This window comes from Manis pentadactyla, chromosome 1 (genome assembly GCF_030020395.1).
Source record: "Manis pentadactyla isolate mManPen7 chromosome 1, mManPen7.hap1, whole genome shotgun sequence".
Taxonomy (NCBI): Eukaryota; Metazoa; Chordata; class Mammalia; order Pholidota; family Manidae; genus Manis; species Manis pentadactyla.
In genome coordinates this window covers 199,347,660-199,363,677 of record NC_080019.1, presented here as the reverse complement: position 1 = coordinate 199,363,677, position 16,018 = coordinate 199,347,660, and the positions used below count along the sequence as shown (strand labels likewise).

Below are 16,018 nucleotides of genomic sequence, written 5' to 3'. Positions count from 1 at the left end.
CCTAGGAGAGTGGTTAGAGGGACTGATCCAAACCTGAATGTGGACTAGCAAGCAAGTAAACCAAGCTTTATCCAAGAGGAGAGCCATGGTCTGATCAACTCTGAAGATGCAATGGCATGTCTATGACACTCCTGCCAGAAATGCAGACCCTGAATTTAATCCCTGGCAGACATGAGACACACCCAAGCCCCTCTCCTTCAAAAATGTCAAGGTCATGAAAGACAAAGAAAGACTGGAGAATTTTCCACAATAGAAGAGACAAATGAGGCATGACAACTAAATGTCTTTCGTGATCCTGTAGTGAAATGGGAAACAAATCCTTTTGTTTCTTTTGCTATAAAGGACACTGCTGGGAACACTTGGTCAAGTCTGAATAAAGTATGTAATATTGCATCAACACCAACTGCCCGAGTTTGAGTACTGTCCTGTGGTTTTGGAAACGAATGTCTTTGTTCTTAAGAAGTACACACTGAAGAGTGTGGGTAAATGAGAATTGTGTCTGCATGGTTTAGAAAACATTACATGTCTATACACTATATACACAAATACAGAGAATTTTTTTTAAATGTGGCAAAATGTTAACGAAGGGGGGGATCTGAGTGAGGGGTACATGGGAATTAGCCTTGCAAGTCTTCTATAACTTTGAAATTCTTAAAAAATACGGAGTTACAGAGGGAAGCACTTCACAGGCTGGTGGCTTTAATGGGAAACAAAATCTTCCCTTGAGCCCTGGGGAAAATCAGGTCTCCAAATCACAGACTTGGGGTATTTTATACTGGAGCTACCAGAGGAGAAGAGAGACAAGGTGGGGCCAGGGCAGGCCACCCGGGACTAAGAGCCCCAGGAGGAAGGGACACAGAAGCCAGGAGACAGGCAAGCAATAGTGGACGGGCTGTGCCCAGGAAGGGTGACCAGGCTTCCAGGCACCTGCGACACTGACAGGAGGTCTCAGTAGTCACTAGGAGGGGAAAAGGAGTAAGCTAGCAACAGAGGAAGATGCCCTCCTGGCCCATCTTCTTTCTGGGCTGGGGGCAGTAGGGTCCCACAAGCCCGAGCACCTGTCTGGAGTGAGGATGAACCTGCAGAACACTCTGTATACACCCCACATCTGGACACAGGCGTGAACAAGCAGAGATGCCCGGGAGACATGTTCAAGACTGTAAGAGCCAGTCAAAGCCTGCCCCTGTCCCCAAGAGGGTGAGACAGCTGGACACTGAAGAGATGCAAAGCCCCACAGCCCAGGCCCTCCATGGGGGGTGCTCCGGCTTGGCCCCAAAGCATGGGGGTGGGGGGTGGTCAAGGAGTGGCTAAGCTGCAAGGGGACTCAGAAGACAGCTGATTCAGTCCCCACGCTGTCCATGAGAGACACCAGCGCGCCACCCAGGACCTGGTCCTCTGCCTCGCCTCCCAGGCAAAGCCGGGCAACAGCGCTGTGATGTCACAGCGCCCCCTGGTGGGTTTAAGGGGAAACAAAATCTTCCCTGGAGCCCTGGGGAATATCAGGTCTCGAAATCACAGACTTAGGGTATTTTATACTAGAGCCCCGGCAAGATCATCACCCCTGTCCTACAGACGAGGAAAGAGAGGCCCAGAGAGGGGAGGGTACCTGCTCCATGTCGTGACGATAGACTCACTGTCGTTGCAGAGCTGTAAAACAGGGCTTGTGTGTGTTCTTTCACGATACCTCAGGGGTAAAAGGGCCTCCCCATTTTCTTGGTTGTCCCCGTTCAGCTTTCTTTCCTGGGGCTAAACAACCATAATGATTCCTTTTCCCAGTCCTTCCCGCTGTCATTATTCTTCTCTTGTGAAAACTGGATTTGCCACAGTTTTAAGAGTCGCCTCAAAATTAGAGTTGGGTACACGATAAATGAATTGTTGAAGATCACTGAACAAGATTCACTAACTCGAGGTTAACTGATGCAAAATGCAAGGTGAGATTTCCTGACTCTCTCACACATCACTGGAGCTGATCACAGCGCTTAGGCTGCCTTCTCCTCACTGAGGTGATGGGGCGGCTCAGAGGCAGCTGGAGGTCACTTTGATGAAGCTCCAGCGTCCAGACAGCTTTTTTTTTCTCCAGGCCTTTTTTTTTTTTCTTTTAATCTCACTATGGGGCTGGCTTTGTTCCCTAAATAGATCATGTTGCATTTTCTTTCCCTCTTGTATTTCATCAGTTTTGTAAGTCTCTTTGCCCAATTTATCAAGGTCACCCTGGACTTTGTATCTGCCTTCCAGGGTAGCTATAATCTCATGGATGACCTTTGGCATCAGCTGAAATATTAATGCACTGATTCCCCTGTTTAAGACATGGAATTAAAACAGGCATCAGGGCTAGTGGCTTTGTAAGATCATAAATGTCCCTTCAGGTTAATGTCCAATCACTGATAATTGTCCCCCGAGTACAACACTCAAGCCAGCTATTCAACGAAGTGTTAATACAAAAACACTCAAAGAATTCACAGATTTGTATAAAACAAAGGTGCAAGGAAAGAAGCTTTCAGTATAATTAACAATGACTTTTTAATGGTCAACCTCAGTGGTCATCAAGGAAATGTAAATTAAACAAGATAATAAATTTTTTGGACTACGAACTTGACGATCTATGTATGTATTTAAAGATACCGCCCAGTATATTGTTTAAATGCAGCAAACAGGCACTCAGTCTGCTGCTGATGGGAACAGAGATCGGGCCACATTTTGGAGGAGGGAGCAAGACAAATGAAAAGCTTTAAAAACAAACACTCTGAAACTACAATTTCACTTCAAGAAATGCACCCTAAGGAAACAATTAAGGATGTTTACGACAATTTGGTTTTAAGGATTCCCATCTTGGCACAGTTCACGTTACAAAAGACTGAAACCAATCTAGCTTCTTCCCCGGGGAGACTGACTAGAGAAATGGGAGCCCACCCATGCATGGGGTACTGTGTCAGCCTTAGAACTGAGGTTTGGCGAACTGCATTTGCTGGCTTGGAAAAATGCTGGTGAAACAGCAAGATCTGAACTGTAATTTCATTTTTAATTAGAGCATATTTTATGTTATTTCCCATATGGAAAAAAGTCAAGAAAGATATATGACAAAATGTTAATGTTAAACTTACGAACTCTGGAGGATGGGATTACCAGCGGTTTTTATTTTCTTCTTCTAATGTGTTTGCATTTTCTAATTTTCATATAATGATACTTATTACCAGCATAAAACAAAAATATTGGGTATTTTTAGTGTGTATCCACATGAAAGTACTTCTGTCAGCTGGGCTTCCTCTTATAAAATATGCCTGATGTGTGTACTGTGCCCCAGCAGGTCAAATCATTCTATAGAAGATAAAATTTCAACAAGGATTTGCTGTACAAAGACCTTTCCAGGTCCTGCAAGACAGCTGCTTTGATGATATGGCTTCTAAAAATGCAATAGTAATTAAAGCACCTAATGAATGCTTTCATAAAGAGAAGGTGGTGGATCTTGAAGTAGAAATCTCAGATTTGAAATTCAGCTCTGCCACTTATTACCTGTGTAATTTAGTGCTTTTAACCCTCTCTAAGCCAGTTTCCTTAGCTATAAAACAGTGACACCAATCATGCCTGCTTTTACAGAATTTGTCAGGTTGCGGAGATGTAAAAAAAATTAGGTGAAAAGGATGCATAAAAATCTAAGCACTTTCTGAATGTTCCTTACTCAAGTGCATTGTGGCTTATGCCCCACCATCATTTTCTTCCCTTTTCTGTTACTGGCACTTCAGTCCTCCTTTCAGGGTGCAGGAGAGTGGGGCCCCACCCCCCAGCTTCAGGGGCGCAAGACCTAGCCTGGGCCAGTCAGAGAACTCCATCCCCCTGCCATCAGGATTGGTTCAGAGACAGGCTTGTGACCCAGACCAGACTCACAAGCCTCCATCCTGAGACAAGTGCTGGGGAAGTGGCTGGGTTTGCAAAGTGAAAGGAGATGAAAACAGACCTACCAGGGGCTCTCTAAGCCACCACAGGGACAATCTGCCTAAGAATGAAGCCAGAAAGGGCGGGCAAAGCACTCGGGAGCCCGGCAGGTTCTGACCCCCTGGTTCAATGCCTGAACCGCCCCACCCCACTGCACCCCTGCAGCTGGGAACCGACCCTGGGCTCACCAGTTACTGAGCCAGTAAATGCCCCCTTTCCACACAGGCCTGTGAGTCTGAGTTGGGTTTCTAGCCCTTGCCAGCCCCAGAGAGTTCTCTCTTCTTGTAGATGACAAATCAGCTTGTTCCCTAGGAAAATTAAAATTGCAGGCAGAGGATTTTATTAGGGAGATTAGAAAATGAAAGGGTGGAGGGCTACAGTAGGTGCAGGTCTTGGAATGAACAAGTAACCTGTAAAACTGTCCTTAATCATTAACAATTTTGCATGCATTTCATGGATCGGGCTGTAAGTCGCCTTGATGCTAGCTGGTGGAGCAGCAACTTACATTCCATTTCTTTTTGTCTACTTTGTTGAGACCACTCTTTCCACCTGAAACGGCAGAGAATCATATTTTAAAGCTGGAAAAGACTTCAGGCTATCATTGCCATGGTCTCACAGACACAGAGACTGAGGCCAAGATTAGCAAAGGAACCCACTTGTGGCACTAGTGCTCATCATGGCCAGGCAGACACTTGCCTGCTGCTTTGCCCTGGACCCTGAGGGTCATTGCTATGGGAGGAGAAGGCAGGCAACAGCTCCAGCTCTTCTAGGCCCAACAGACTAAAAATGAGGGGTATAACAAAGTACCAGGGACAATGAAATGGCCTGGCTTCCTCCCTAACACACACCATCGAGGAGCCCCCAGGGCAAGAACCCAGGCCCCAGGGCATCACGGCTCAGGAGACCTGATGGTAGGCTCGGCTCTGCCACACCTAAGCTGCGTGGGCTTAGGCAAAGCTCTCAACCTCTCTTGGCCTCAGTTTCCTCATTCATGATACAAAGATGGAACTGCTGTCTTGTGACCTCATGAACTGCTTGTGAAGTTCCAATGAGCTAACCAAAGAGGAAATTCTATGAAAAAATGCATTATACATAATACAAGACATTATTGCCAGTCTCTGGTAAAGTCATGGAACTGAGAGGCAACGTAACAGAAAGACTCAAAAGTCTGGTACCTGACAACTTGGGTTGGAATCCTGGTTCTCGCACTTAGCAGCTGGGCAGTTACCTAAACTCCCTGAAACTAAGGTTGTTCACTGTCTCTTAGGAGAAACAAGATACACTTAAAAGTACCTGTGAAGATTAAAGGAGATAATATACTAAAAGCCCTAACAGTGCCTGGCACATGCTAGGTGTTCAGCACATGGGCAGGAATCACAGTTATTAGGACGCCAGACCTGGGATTGGCTGTCCTTGCCAGTGCTGCATGGAGTTACAGTGTCCCAAGCAGCCATGTTAGATGGCCTTTGGCACAGTCACTGTGGACTCTGGATGGACTCCTTCCAACCAGAAGAGCAAACTCCAGGAGGCAATGCTCTCCTTCTTCCAGAGAACCCCAAGATGGGAGCCTCAGACTTTTAGGGTCACAGCAGAAGGCGGCAGTGGGGAGCTGCACACTGTCCTCTCTGGGCTGCCTCCCCATGCAAATCAGCCCCACGCCCTGAACACTTCTGTCTCTGTCATGTCCTCATAGTGTGTTATCAAGGTGCTGGAGGAAACAGCAGCAGGATGACACTGTTAACACATAGAGATGTTCCCTCTGCATGGAAGATTCAACAAAAAGCACTCCTTCTGTCTGGCCCACCGCCCAGTGAGTGGTGCAGAGGCTGGTGTCAGCCCCAGCTTGCCTGCTTGGCATGTATCCCACCAGCACAGCCACCTGTGGTGGCCCTGCGCACTCGGCAGAGCTGGAAAAGGCCTTGCAGAGGTTGTATCTTTTGAGCTTGGAGCTGAAGGGTGATGCTGGGCAGCTGGGGTGGAGAAGAGCACCCCAAGTGGGTGGGGCAGAATAGGGAGTAGACAGACAGTAAGGAGACACAGATTCTCCATCCAGCTCCATCACAGACCAAGTGTGACCTTGGGCAAGGCACTGAACCTCCCTGCCTGCCGAGCAGGGCTGATGATAGGCTCACTAAATGATATGCACTGGACAAGGGAAGGCGCCAAGGCACTGTGACAGACTGTCAAGAGCAACATCAGCAAAGCTATGAGGCCTGCCTTTACCCTGTGGGTCCTATACTTTCACATCGCCTTGGAGGAGAGACAGGGCTGAGGAGAGGCAGTGGCCTGTTCAGAAGATGAGCACGGAGGGGCCTGGACAACAGCGGCCCTGCTTCCTCCTCTGCTGCCCCACTCCCCCTGCAGGGCACTCTGCCCCACCTATAGCCCCATATGCGCAGCACACGTGAGGAAGCCGTGGGGCTGTGTGAGGAGGCCGGATGTCTGCCAAGTGCCCGTGACGTAGCTGGTACTCAATGAATGGCAGCTCTTTTTATTACTAAGACCTAGAGAAGCCAAGGGGAGAGCAAGAGAGGTGAGAGCAAGGGGGGTGGCACGGAGCAAATCTGAGGGGCTGGAAGCCCAAGGGCTCTTCCCCTCACCATCTGAGGAAGGCCTGAGGCCCTCTGAGCGACTGCTTGTCTTAGACCCGAATCTCAAGAGTCAGACAAAAGGAGAAGGCCAAGGAAGAGCCCAGCACACAGAAGGTGAGGTGGCGTTTCTTTTCAATGACAAGAGGACAGCTCCATTGGTGTGCGCTGCTGCGATGGGGGGTCTGTCTGTGGGAAATGGCTTACATCCCTATCTCAACATCACACACCAAAATAAACTACAGCTAGAATAAAGAGTTAGTGTGAAAAGTAAGCTTAAAAAAGGATGCAAAAAATAAAGATGCATGTAACTCAGTGAGGGAAAGTCTTGTTTAAACATAAAGCAAAGAAAAACACATATAAACATTTAAAAACATTTCAATAGAAGGACTGTCCAAGCTTACAAAAATTTATGTGTATCAAAACTTATAATAAAAATAAAAGTAATTAATAAACTAGAAAAACATTTTCTATATGGCAGAGAGGTTTCTTTCTATCCTTTTTACATGAAGACTGGTACAGTGATAAGAAAAAGCCTCAATAGGAAAATAATGGAAAACAGTAAAACAGATAATATTTACAGAGTACTTATGACATACCAAGCAGCAGGCTAAGTGCTTTAACTATTATTGCATGTAAACCTCACAATCCTATGATACTACTTCCTAGATGAGAAAACTGAAACTTAGGTTTTACTTGCCAAAAAGCACAGAGCTGCTAAATGGCAGTGCTGGAACTTTTGAATCTGCCCAACTCCAAAGCCTGCTCTTAATTACACTCTGCCTGAAATCAAAAAGAGGTGTGAATGGTCAGAACATACATATTCTGTATAAATGCACATATTTAAGTTTAAATGTACTAGTAATCAAAGGCCCTTGTAATTTTGCCTATCAAATCAACAAAGTTCTAAGTGACAAAATCAGTGGCAGGAAGGATTCAAGGAAACTGGTGTTCCTTCCACCTCCGGCAGGTGCACCTCCGGCAGGTATGCAAACGGGAACAGCTTCTCTGGAGGGTAACTTGGAAACCTTTAAGGGAAGCCTGGAAGAAGATTCACATTCTTTGTGCAGACTTGCTCCACCCCCTCCAGGCCTACTCTCCTCCCCTCTCTTCCCTGTCCTCAGCCCAGGGAGACTGATGCAGTGCATTACATCAGCAGCCATGTCCCTGCTTCCTCACCAGACTCCTCAGCAGAGGCTGGAGAAGAGAGAATGACAGGGACCTCAGCAGGAAGCGGGGCAGAGCTGGGGGGCAATTCAGGTACTTATTCTCCGGGCTTCATCCCTGCCGGGTCACTGCTCTTGCCAGGACCACCCACCACTGGATCTTGCAGCGTCCTCCCACTGGTCCCTCCCTTTGTCACAGTGGGTGTAGAGGCGCCGAGCACTCCGCTGCCACTAGCCCTGGACTCCTTGGTGGTTCGCCGATCCTCTGCCCAAAACTTTGTAAATTTGTTGCTCTATAAATAGACCCTCCTTGGATTATCTTAGTCTGATCCTATATTTTGTTTCTAAGTAGGATGCTGATGGATGTATCTTTAGACCTAGATAATTTTACTCTAGACATTTATCCTTAGGAAACAATCAGAAAGGTACAAAAATATATATAAAGATATCTGTAGCAGCATTGAAACTAGAAACAATATAGATATTCAACGGTAGGAAACTGGTTTCATACATACAATGCTCCACATGATAAAATACTATGTAGTCATTAAAGGTCAAGTTATAGAAGAATATCCAATAATGTGGAAATAAAATAGAAAGATTTTAAGTGAAAACCTGGTGTAATCTATGATTCCAGTTGTGCATATAAAAGTGACTGGAAGGCTGTATCCCAACTATTAGTAGTAATTATCTTTTAGCTGAGAGACCATGGTGGGTTTTATTTTCTTCTCTGTTTTTGTATTTTCCATATTTTCTACAATTGTCATGCTATCATTTTTGTAATTAGAGAACACAAATCTAAACTACTACACATTCTAAGAAGAAAACTGAGGGCCAAGTTCCGTAACCCCTGCCCCCTGTGCAGGCACACACACGATCTGCTGGCACTTAAAACGGGCTCCAGCTGGCCCAGAATACTTGCACAGCTGCTGTGGCTGGAAGCCGCCAGAGCCACAGTCAGTGTGGCTGTGTGCATCCCGGACGGGCTCTGGGCCTCGGGCTTGCTTCGGGCCCCCATGTTCATTAGCTGTGCTCTGCAAACCCAGAAACCAGCTCTGGGGCTTGAGCAGGGGACGAGCAATCAGAGCGCCTTGACTTGGGGGTTAGAGAGACCTGAGAAGGGACACAGGACCTACAACAGAGACAACACAGCACAGCATAGAAAACAAACAAAACCCTAGACCTTGGAAAGACCCAGGTTTGAATCGGAATCACGACTGAACACCTGAACAGCTGTATGCCCTTAGGCATGCTTTTAAGCTCCCTCAGCCTGTTCTCGTGTTTTTAAAATTGGGATAATATTATTCCTTTCACAGGCTATAAGCATTATATTGAATTATCTGAGCACAGAATACAGGCTCCCTAAACAGCAGTGAATATTAAGGAGAAAAGGGCCTCCTAGGCCAATAAGACACTGGAGTCCCAGGGACCCGGCGCTGATGGACAGGCGGACAACAGCATGGTAGGAGCCAGAGAGAGAAGCATGTGGCTCACGCAGGGGAACGGTCGCGTGGCATTCTGCCCAGACCGCCTCACAGCGGCTGTAATCCGCACACGCTCGGGGGAGGAGCTACCTGCAGTGGGCCCCAGGTCCAGACTGGAGTCGTTGAGCCCCTCCTCCTCTTCCCAGAAGTACTGTGGTGGCTGCAGGATGCGGGACTCTTCGCTGTCTTCGCTGGGGAAGCCCGAGCCAGGGGCTCCCAGGCTCGCCCCCAGTCCCATGGCCTCACTGGGCTCCTCCGCGTCCAGCGGCTCCAGGCCAGTGGGCAGCAGGAGGTCCAGAAGAGAGGTGGAGGTGAGGCCCTCTGGGCCTGGCTCATCAGGCCCAGCCGCACGCACACCCAGGGACGCTCCTGCACAGACACGAAAACCAGATGGTTATGAGAGGCCGGAGAGGACAGGCTGGTGCTGGTCAGACACCAACAACAAAGAACCTGGGGGCAGGGCTCTGGGGACCCTCCTGACACTCAGGGCCCGCAAGGGGGTTCCGAGATGCTGTCCTCATTTCAGAAAGGCCAAGCTGCTTCGCTCTCGCTGTGGCAGGGCAAAGGCGAGACAGGAGAGTGTCAGGAACTACTGACTCAGCACCCGCCAGGCATCTGTTAGCTCAGAAACACCCATCAGGCACCCACTCCGGGCCACCATCGTGCTAGGCGCTGGGGGCACAAACACAGCCAGGAAAGGGTCCCTACTTTTAAGGACCCCATGTGGATGTTGTTCCCCCTAGCTTCTAATTTGGACTGAAAATTTTCCAAAACTGTATTAAGACCATGATTTGTGTTTCATCAATATGGTATACTGAACGCAGTCTTTAAAAAACCCTGGGAGGGGAGAGCTCAAACTCATCCAGTGCTGGTAATGACAGGGCTCATTTAGAATCTTGATCCTTCTCTCCAAATTTTCAAAGCAAATAAACAAATAGACAAAAAAATTAAAGGGCATCTTTGTTACAAAACAAACACATGAACAAGCAAAAACCAGTAAATTAAAGGGCATCTTTCTTCTCTCTCCCGCTCACCGAGGAGAGAAACACAGCCCTATCTACCATTTCACAACTTAATTCCTAACTTCATTACAAGAATATTACTAACTTGCTACACATCTTCTGGAAAGTTGATTAAACCTCTACGTCTAGTCTCCTCACCTGAAAAGGAAGGTAGATAAAATGACCTCCAAATTTTCTTTTCCAAGACTAACATTCTTAGTCTTGTTGAAGGAAAGAGAATTTCGGGAATTATAGGCTCTACCCCTGTGACCTGGCTTCACAGGTGTTCACGGACATTTTTAGTGGTGTTCATAATAAAAATGACAGCCAACGTTATTGGCCTGCTAACTGCTCTGTGAGTGTTATCTGAGTTTTAATCTTAAAACCACCTTATGAAGAAGTCAGCCAGCACGGTTTGGCATGCACCAGCCCAGCAAAGGCCCCTGAAGAAAATGGACATTGCAGACTCAGAAATGAGTTCCACCAGAAATGGACGAGCATCTGGATTAGGCTGTGCACCAGTCAGACACCACAGGGCCCCAAACACATCTAGTCATAATGAAAGCATCCAGGGTCGAGCAGAAGGGGCTTAACAAAGTACAAAGTGTGCAGAAGAGGATACACAGGTCTTGAAATCAGACACAGAAGGGTGTTCTAGTAGAGGGAGCTTGGCACCAGGAAAGCTGGCTTCCATTCCAGCTTCGCTAGCTGTGACTGGGGGTGAACCGCTTCACCACTGAGGCCTTAGCTTCCTACTCTCCACAGGAGGACAATGATCCAGGCAGCCCTCACTGGGGCAGGGGCATCACATGAGGTCCGCTCCCTGCAGCACATGCAGACTGTGCTATAGAGCGCAGATTGTAGTCTATGAATGTTAAGTACTATTATCCTATAGAAAGAACAGAGAACAGGGACCTTCTGGCCAGGAAAAGAGAACATTTAAGAAAGACAGAGGTCAGTATCTTCAAATACAGTAAAATAAAAGGTTGATGTGGATAATAAAGATCAGAATTTTTCTATCAGACTTCAAAGAAAAAATGAGGACTAATGGGTGGCAACACAGGATAGCAAAAAGCCTTTATGCCTAGGAAGCTTGTAATGCCTAGGTCACCTCCACCCACCTGCCTAACTCTTATTACTCTGCTTCCACCTCTGCTTCTGAGAAGTGAGCCCTGGCCACTCCTAGTCTAGGCCAGGAACCACTCCGAGGACCTCGCCTTCTGAACCAACTACTGCACTTTTCTCCCTGAGTTGTGACAGACGATCACACAGCTGCCTTTGCTGAGCTGTGAGCACGTAGCCAGGCGTCCTGTGTTGGTTCAGCCTTGTCATTCCAGTGTCTGGACAGTCTCTGAAATGGAATAGGGGCTCAATAGATGTTTGGATAAGTGAATGAATAAATGGATAAATACCCCTCTTGTTTTACAGAAGAAATAACTGAGGCCTTGTGAGATGAAGGTCAGTTACTTAATAGAAGAGCTGTAATTAGCTGGCTTCTCTTCACAAAAAGGTCTTGCAGATGCTCCATGACGACCGGAAAGCGATTAATCGCTGGACTGGGCATGCTTCTTCCAAAGCAGTAGTAAGGGAAGACATGTCCAAGATGGCATAAATACAAATGCTGAGATTTAACGGGCAAAGGAAGAGGCCAGAGCCGAAGACTGAGCCACCCCTCCCCGCCCCGGCATTCTGCTCAGGGTCCCCACGTCTCTCCTCTTCTCCAAAGGCCTTATCAGTAAGGTGGCTCCCAATATTTTCACCAAGAATCCCCCTTATTTCTACTTCTGTGGGGACCCTGTTTTTGGAAATACTTTCCTTATAAACTGTACTCATTTAAGTTATTTTCTAATTTTTACAAAAATTAATGGGACTCATGTAATACACCCATCAGATAGGCTGTCTGAACTACCGTTAGTTTTAGGTAGACTGCTGTGTCTTAGTGGACGTAAAATTTGCCATAGACTTTCTGTTGGAGCAGAATGTGGTCACCCCCAGTTCCTCCTCTGGGACCAGGGCAGTGCCTGGCCCTCTCTGGAGATACAAGGATGAACACGAGACAGCCTCGGGGGATGACCGCTGTTTGGAAAGTGTAATCTAAGTTTTATATATGATACCAGCTGACATAACAGCCCTAATTTGCAAAAGTGGTATGTCCAGGATTGGGGCAACCAACTATGTTCATCTGGAAAAACTCAGCTGATGAGAAATGTTTGTGATAATTAAATAACAGAAATGTTACAGGTTCCCAGGGCACCTGAGCATCCCATCTTTGAGAGGGCCATGAACTGACATCTTCATCTCCATCCCAGTCCCTAGCTGGGATGTTGGGAAAGCCATGACTGCAGCCTTTTTAAAAGAGTGTGAACTGATTTTCTTTAAGAATTCTTGTATTTTGACCTCTACAAAACCATTAGGGTATTGAACACACATTGTGCGTGGCAGGAGAGAAGTCACTGCTATCTAGACCTTGGTTTGCTCTCCAGAACAGCTTGGATCTTGAAAGAACTGTCTACTCTCTGGAGGGAAGTCTAACTAGCAGTCCTGTACATTTCCCACCTCTGGGGATAAAATGTTTAATCAGTGAAGCCTTTAAGCAGAGGTGTGAGGTCTGCTGAATTCACTGGGTCTATTCCCTACCCTTACCATGACTTAGGCCAGTGCCTCCATTCCTGATCCTCCCCACCTGTCAAGTGGAGAAGCCACAGTCTCCCTTTCTCTTCTCTTCCTCTCCCTCCTTGTCTTCCTGTCCCAATGGTCTGATCGAATGAGAGATTTTGATAATTCTGCTGAAAAGCTGTGCATGAAAAAAAAGGAATATGGTTTTTCATTCCTTCTCCAGTAACTAGTCCCATGTTCTTGACGTTATTTTTCCCTGTGATGATTATTTTTCCTTTTTATAGACCTTGATGTTTCCAAAAGCCTTGGCAGTGGGTAACTACTTAGGTAATTATGAGAAGTTACTTATTTTCAAACTTCCCCACCAAAATAGTAGCCGAGACCTAACCATTCTGTGTATAATTACTTGTGCACTTAATAATTAATCTGCCTTAATCAAGAGTCCACCTGATTTAAAATTTCAGAATGGCACTCCTTGGGATTGATTCTCTTTTCTTCTCTAACACCTATAATTTCTTCTTTTTTAATGCTATAATTTTCTGTTACTTCATCACTCCCAACAGAGAGAAGAGAGAAAAGGAAGGTATATGAAAAAGGTTCAGGGATCAGACTCACAGAACAGAAAGTCTGACCCAAATGAACCCAGAAAGAGAGGCAAATGCAGCAGGCTTGTATCTGACTGGCACGAACAAAACAAGGCCCTGGTAGTGCCCATGTTTTAGCTCCCCTGCAATCTGCTCCTGATCCAAACATCCTTCTCTGATTCCCACCATCAGCCACACCCCCTCCCCCTATCAGCTGCTCGGAGTCCAGATCTGCCTGAGCCCTCGCCAGACACAATACGGGAGCTGCCGGGCAGCATCTGTCATAGTCGCCCACACCCTTGAGTGTCAGCTACAACAAAAATTGTCTAGCATTCTCACACTTACACTCGTGTGCGTCTGTATGGGTCTGAGGAACGATGCTGAAGGGTCCCTGCAGGGTTTCCACACAAAGTGTATAAGAACGATGTACTGCTAGACGCACATGTCGTCCAAGCACAGGGGCAATAACGTGCCTCATGCAGTGTGCACGGAAGGGGCCAGGAGGGAACAGAGGGAGCGGAGCTGTCCACAGTAATCCACGGCGTGCCGCGTGACGGGGCCCAGCAGTTAGCGATGGGTGCAAGTCCTGACTCACTTTGCTGGCCGGTGCTGTGGCTGTCACACAACAAAACAGCAGACTGACCGATACCCATCTGCTGACTCTCACCTACTTCCAAAGAGGATTAATGGTACATGAGGACAGAGGGAGGTGTGTGTGAGTGTCTGAGACAGACGCTCATGGGCACACCAGTTCAGTCCTTATCTATCCTGGGTTCATGGTGGAGAAAAAGCACCCTCACTGAACTGAGCCTTTAAGGGACATGCTCAGAAGCAAGGGGCCCATTTCTCCTCCCAGCCATTCTCCCTGGGGTTCTGTCACTGTGGGGCCATGGCAGTGGCCCATCTCATTGTCACCATCAAGCAGAGCTTGTACCTCCCCTCAGGCAGAGACCCTTCACAAGTCTCTCCATGCACACACGTAAGCATACAACGCACCCATGTCTTTGGTGGCTAACAACATGGGAAGTGCCTAGTAGCCAGCGTTCCCTGCATACATCTACGAAAACACAGGCACACACATTATACTCCTGTGTGTCCGCTGGAAGTGGAGTCACTCAAGGCTACCTGATATGTGAGAGTGTACACACAGGCACACACACACACACACACACATCCCAGTACTTTTCTCCGTTGACACCAATTAACCATCACACTTTACACTGCACACATGTCATCCTCTCCCCTCTGCTGTGTCCCCCACATGAAGACGCTGTTCGGCCATGTCCTTATTTGACCCACCCTTGCAGAGGGCCCTTTTCCCTATCCCCATTCTGTGGAGGCCTGTCTCATAGGCTGTCACATACCTTGCACGCACCTGCCATACACACACCTAAATCTCGTGTCTGACACTGGGAAGCCGTTCAGCAGGCTTGTCTCTCTCTCGGCCACATCCGTTTCACACATGCTCCCATCCCCAACCTGTCATCCACACACATCCCAATGCCCTGGGTAGCTACTGAATGGAAAGCACATCCCTGCTGGTCAGCTGCGCAGGGGCTATCCAGCACTGTCACTGTCACAAACAGAGACCTTTCGGTGGCTATCAGACCTAATAAAGTTGCCCAGCACAGTCCAGGACACGCATTCACAATGACACACCCCCACCTCCTGTCCGGCAGCACCACACACGTAAACACACCCCCACTGTCGCAGCAGCTGTGTGTAGGGGCTCTGGCTGTTTCCCCTTGTAGCCGTGGACACCCCCGCCTCATGCTCATTGTGGTGGCCCCGTGGGGCCTGTAAATGACCCTCTCATCCCTGCATGGCCCCACGGAGCTGGCAGGCAGGGTCCGCACTTCCCTCACCCGCGCTCCCGCCCTGCCCGCATAACCCCCTGCACCGCGCCCCAGGAGCGTGTGCGGGCGCGCCCATGGCCACCTTGGGTACCCACTCTCCCGCGCGTGCGTGCGTTTCCCGCGCCCTGGAACCGCGCACCACGAGGCCCACGCGGCTGCCCCACGCCCGGGGAGCTCGCGTGCCGCCGCCGCTCATCAGCCCCGCCGATCCCCGCGCTCCCGCGCTCCGCGCGCCGGCCCCTTTGTTGGCGGTCCGGGAGCTGTCCAGCACCGCCGCCCGCCGCCGCCGCCGCCCGGCCCCCGCCCTGCAGCCGCCTGCCCGCGCGGCGCGCACTCACCCGCGGCCAGCAAGAGCAGCAGCGGCGACAGCCGAGCGGCCCGCACCAGCCGGCCCATGGTGCAGCCGTCGCTGCCCGCAGCCACAGCGGCGCGGCGCCTCGGCCGGCGTCAGGGGCCGCGCGGGCGGCGGCGGCGGTGCGCGCCCGCCCCATTGGCCCCCGCGGCCGTCACTCAACTCCGGCCCCGCCCGGCCGCGTGCCGCGGGCGCGCCCCCGCGCAGACGAGGCGGGAGCGCGGGCGTTCGCCCCTTTGCCGCGGTCCCCCGCTCCCGCTGGCCAATCAGAGCCGCGGAATCCTCTGGGGGGCGGAGTTGCGGCCGGTAGGCCGCGGCCTCACACCTCCTGTCTGGTGGGACCCGTGGACACTCTCTCAGCGGCTCCTGGCCTCAGCCCCAGGGCGCAACGACAGGGGAGGGTGCGCCGGGGCTGCCCCCAGCCACTGTGCTGGAATCACG

At 49.2% G+C, this 16,018-nt stretch overlaps 1 protein-coding gene across 3 annotated transcripts in view; it reads right to left on the bottom strand.

Annotated features, from left to right (window-relative positions):
* PODXL2 (podocalyxin like 2) overlaps nt 1-15,676 on the bottom strand; it is a 40,653-nt gene extending 24,977 nt beyond the window's left edge. For all 3 annotated transcript variants that reach the window (XM_036911553.2, XM_036911555.2, XM_036911556.2), the window contains exons 1-2: nt 15,564-15,676; nt 9,259-9,537 (exon numbers count right to left, since the gene is read on the bottom strand). In XM_036911553.2, the coding sequence (XP_036767448.2) occupies nt 9,259-9,537; nt 15,564-15,621 (337 nt within the window). In that variant the 5' untranslated portion in view covers nt 15,622-15,676. The remainder of the gene's footprint in view (nt 1-9,258; nt 9,538-15,563) is intronic.
* Between the last annotated feature and the right edge of the window lie 342 nt (nt 15,677-16,018).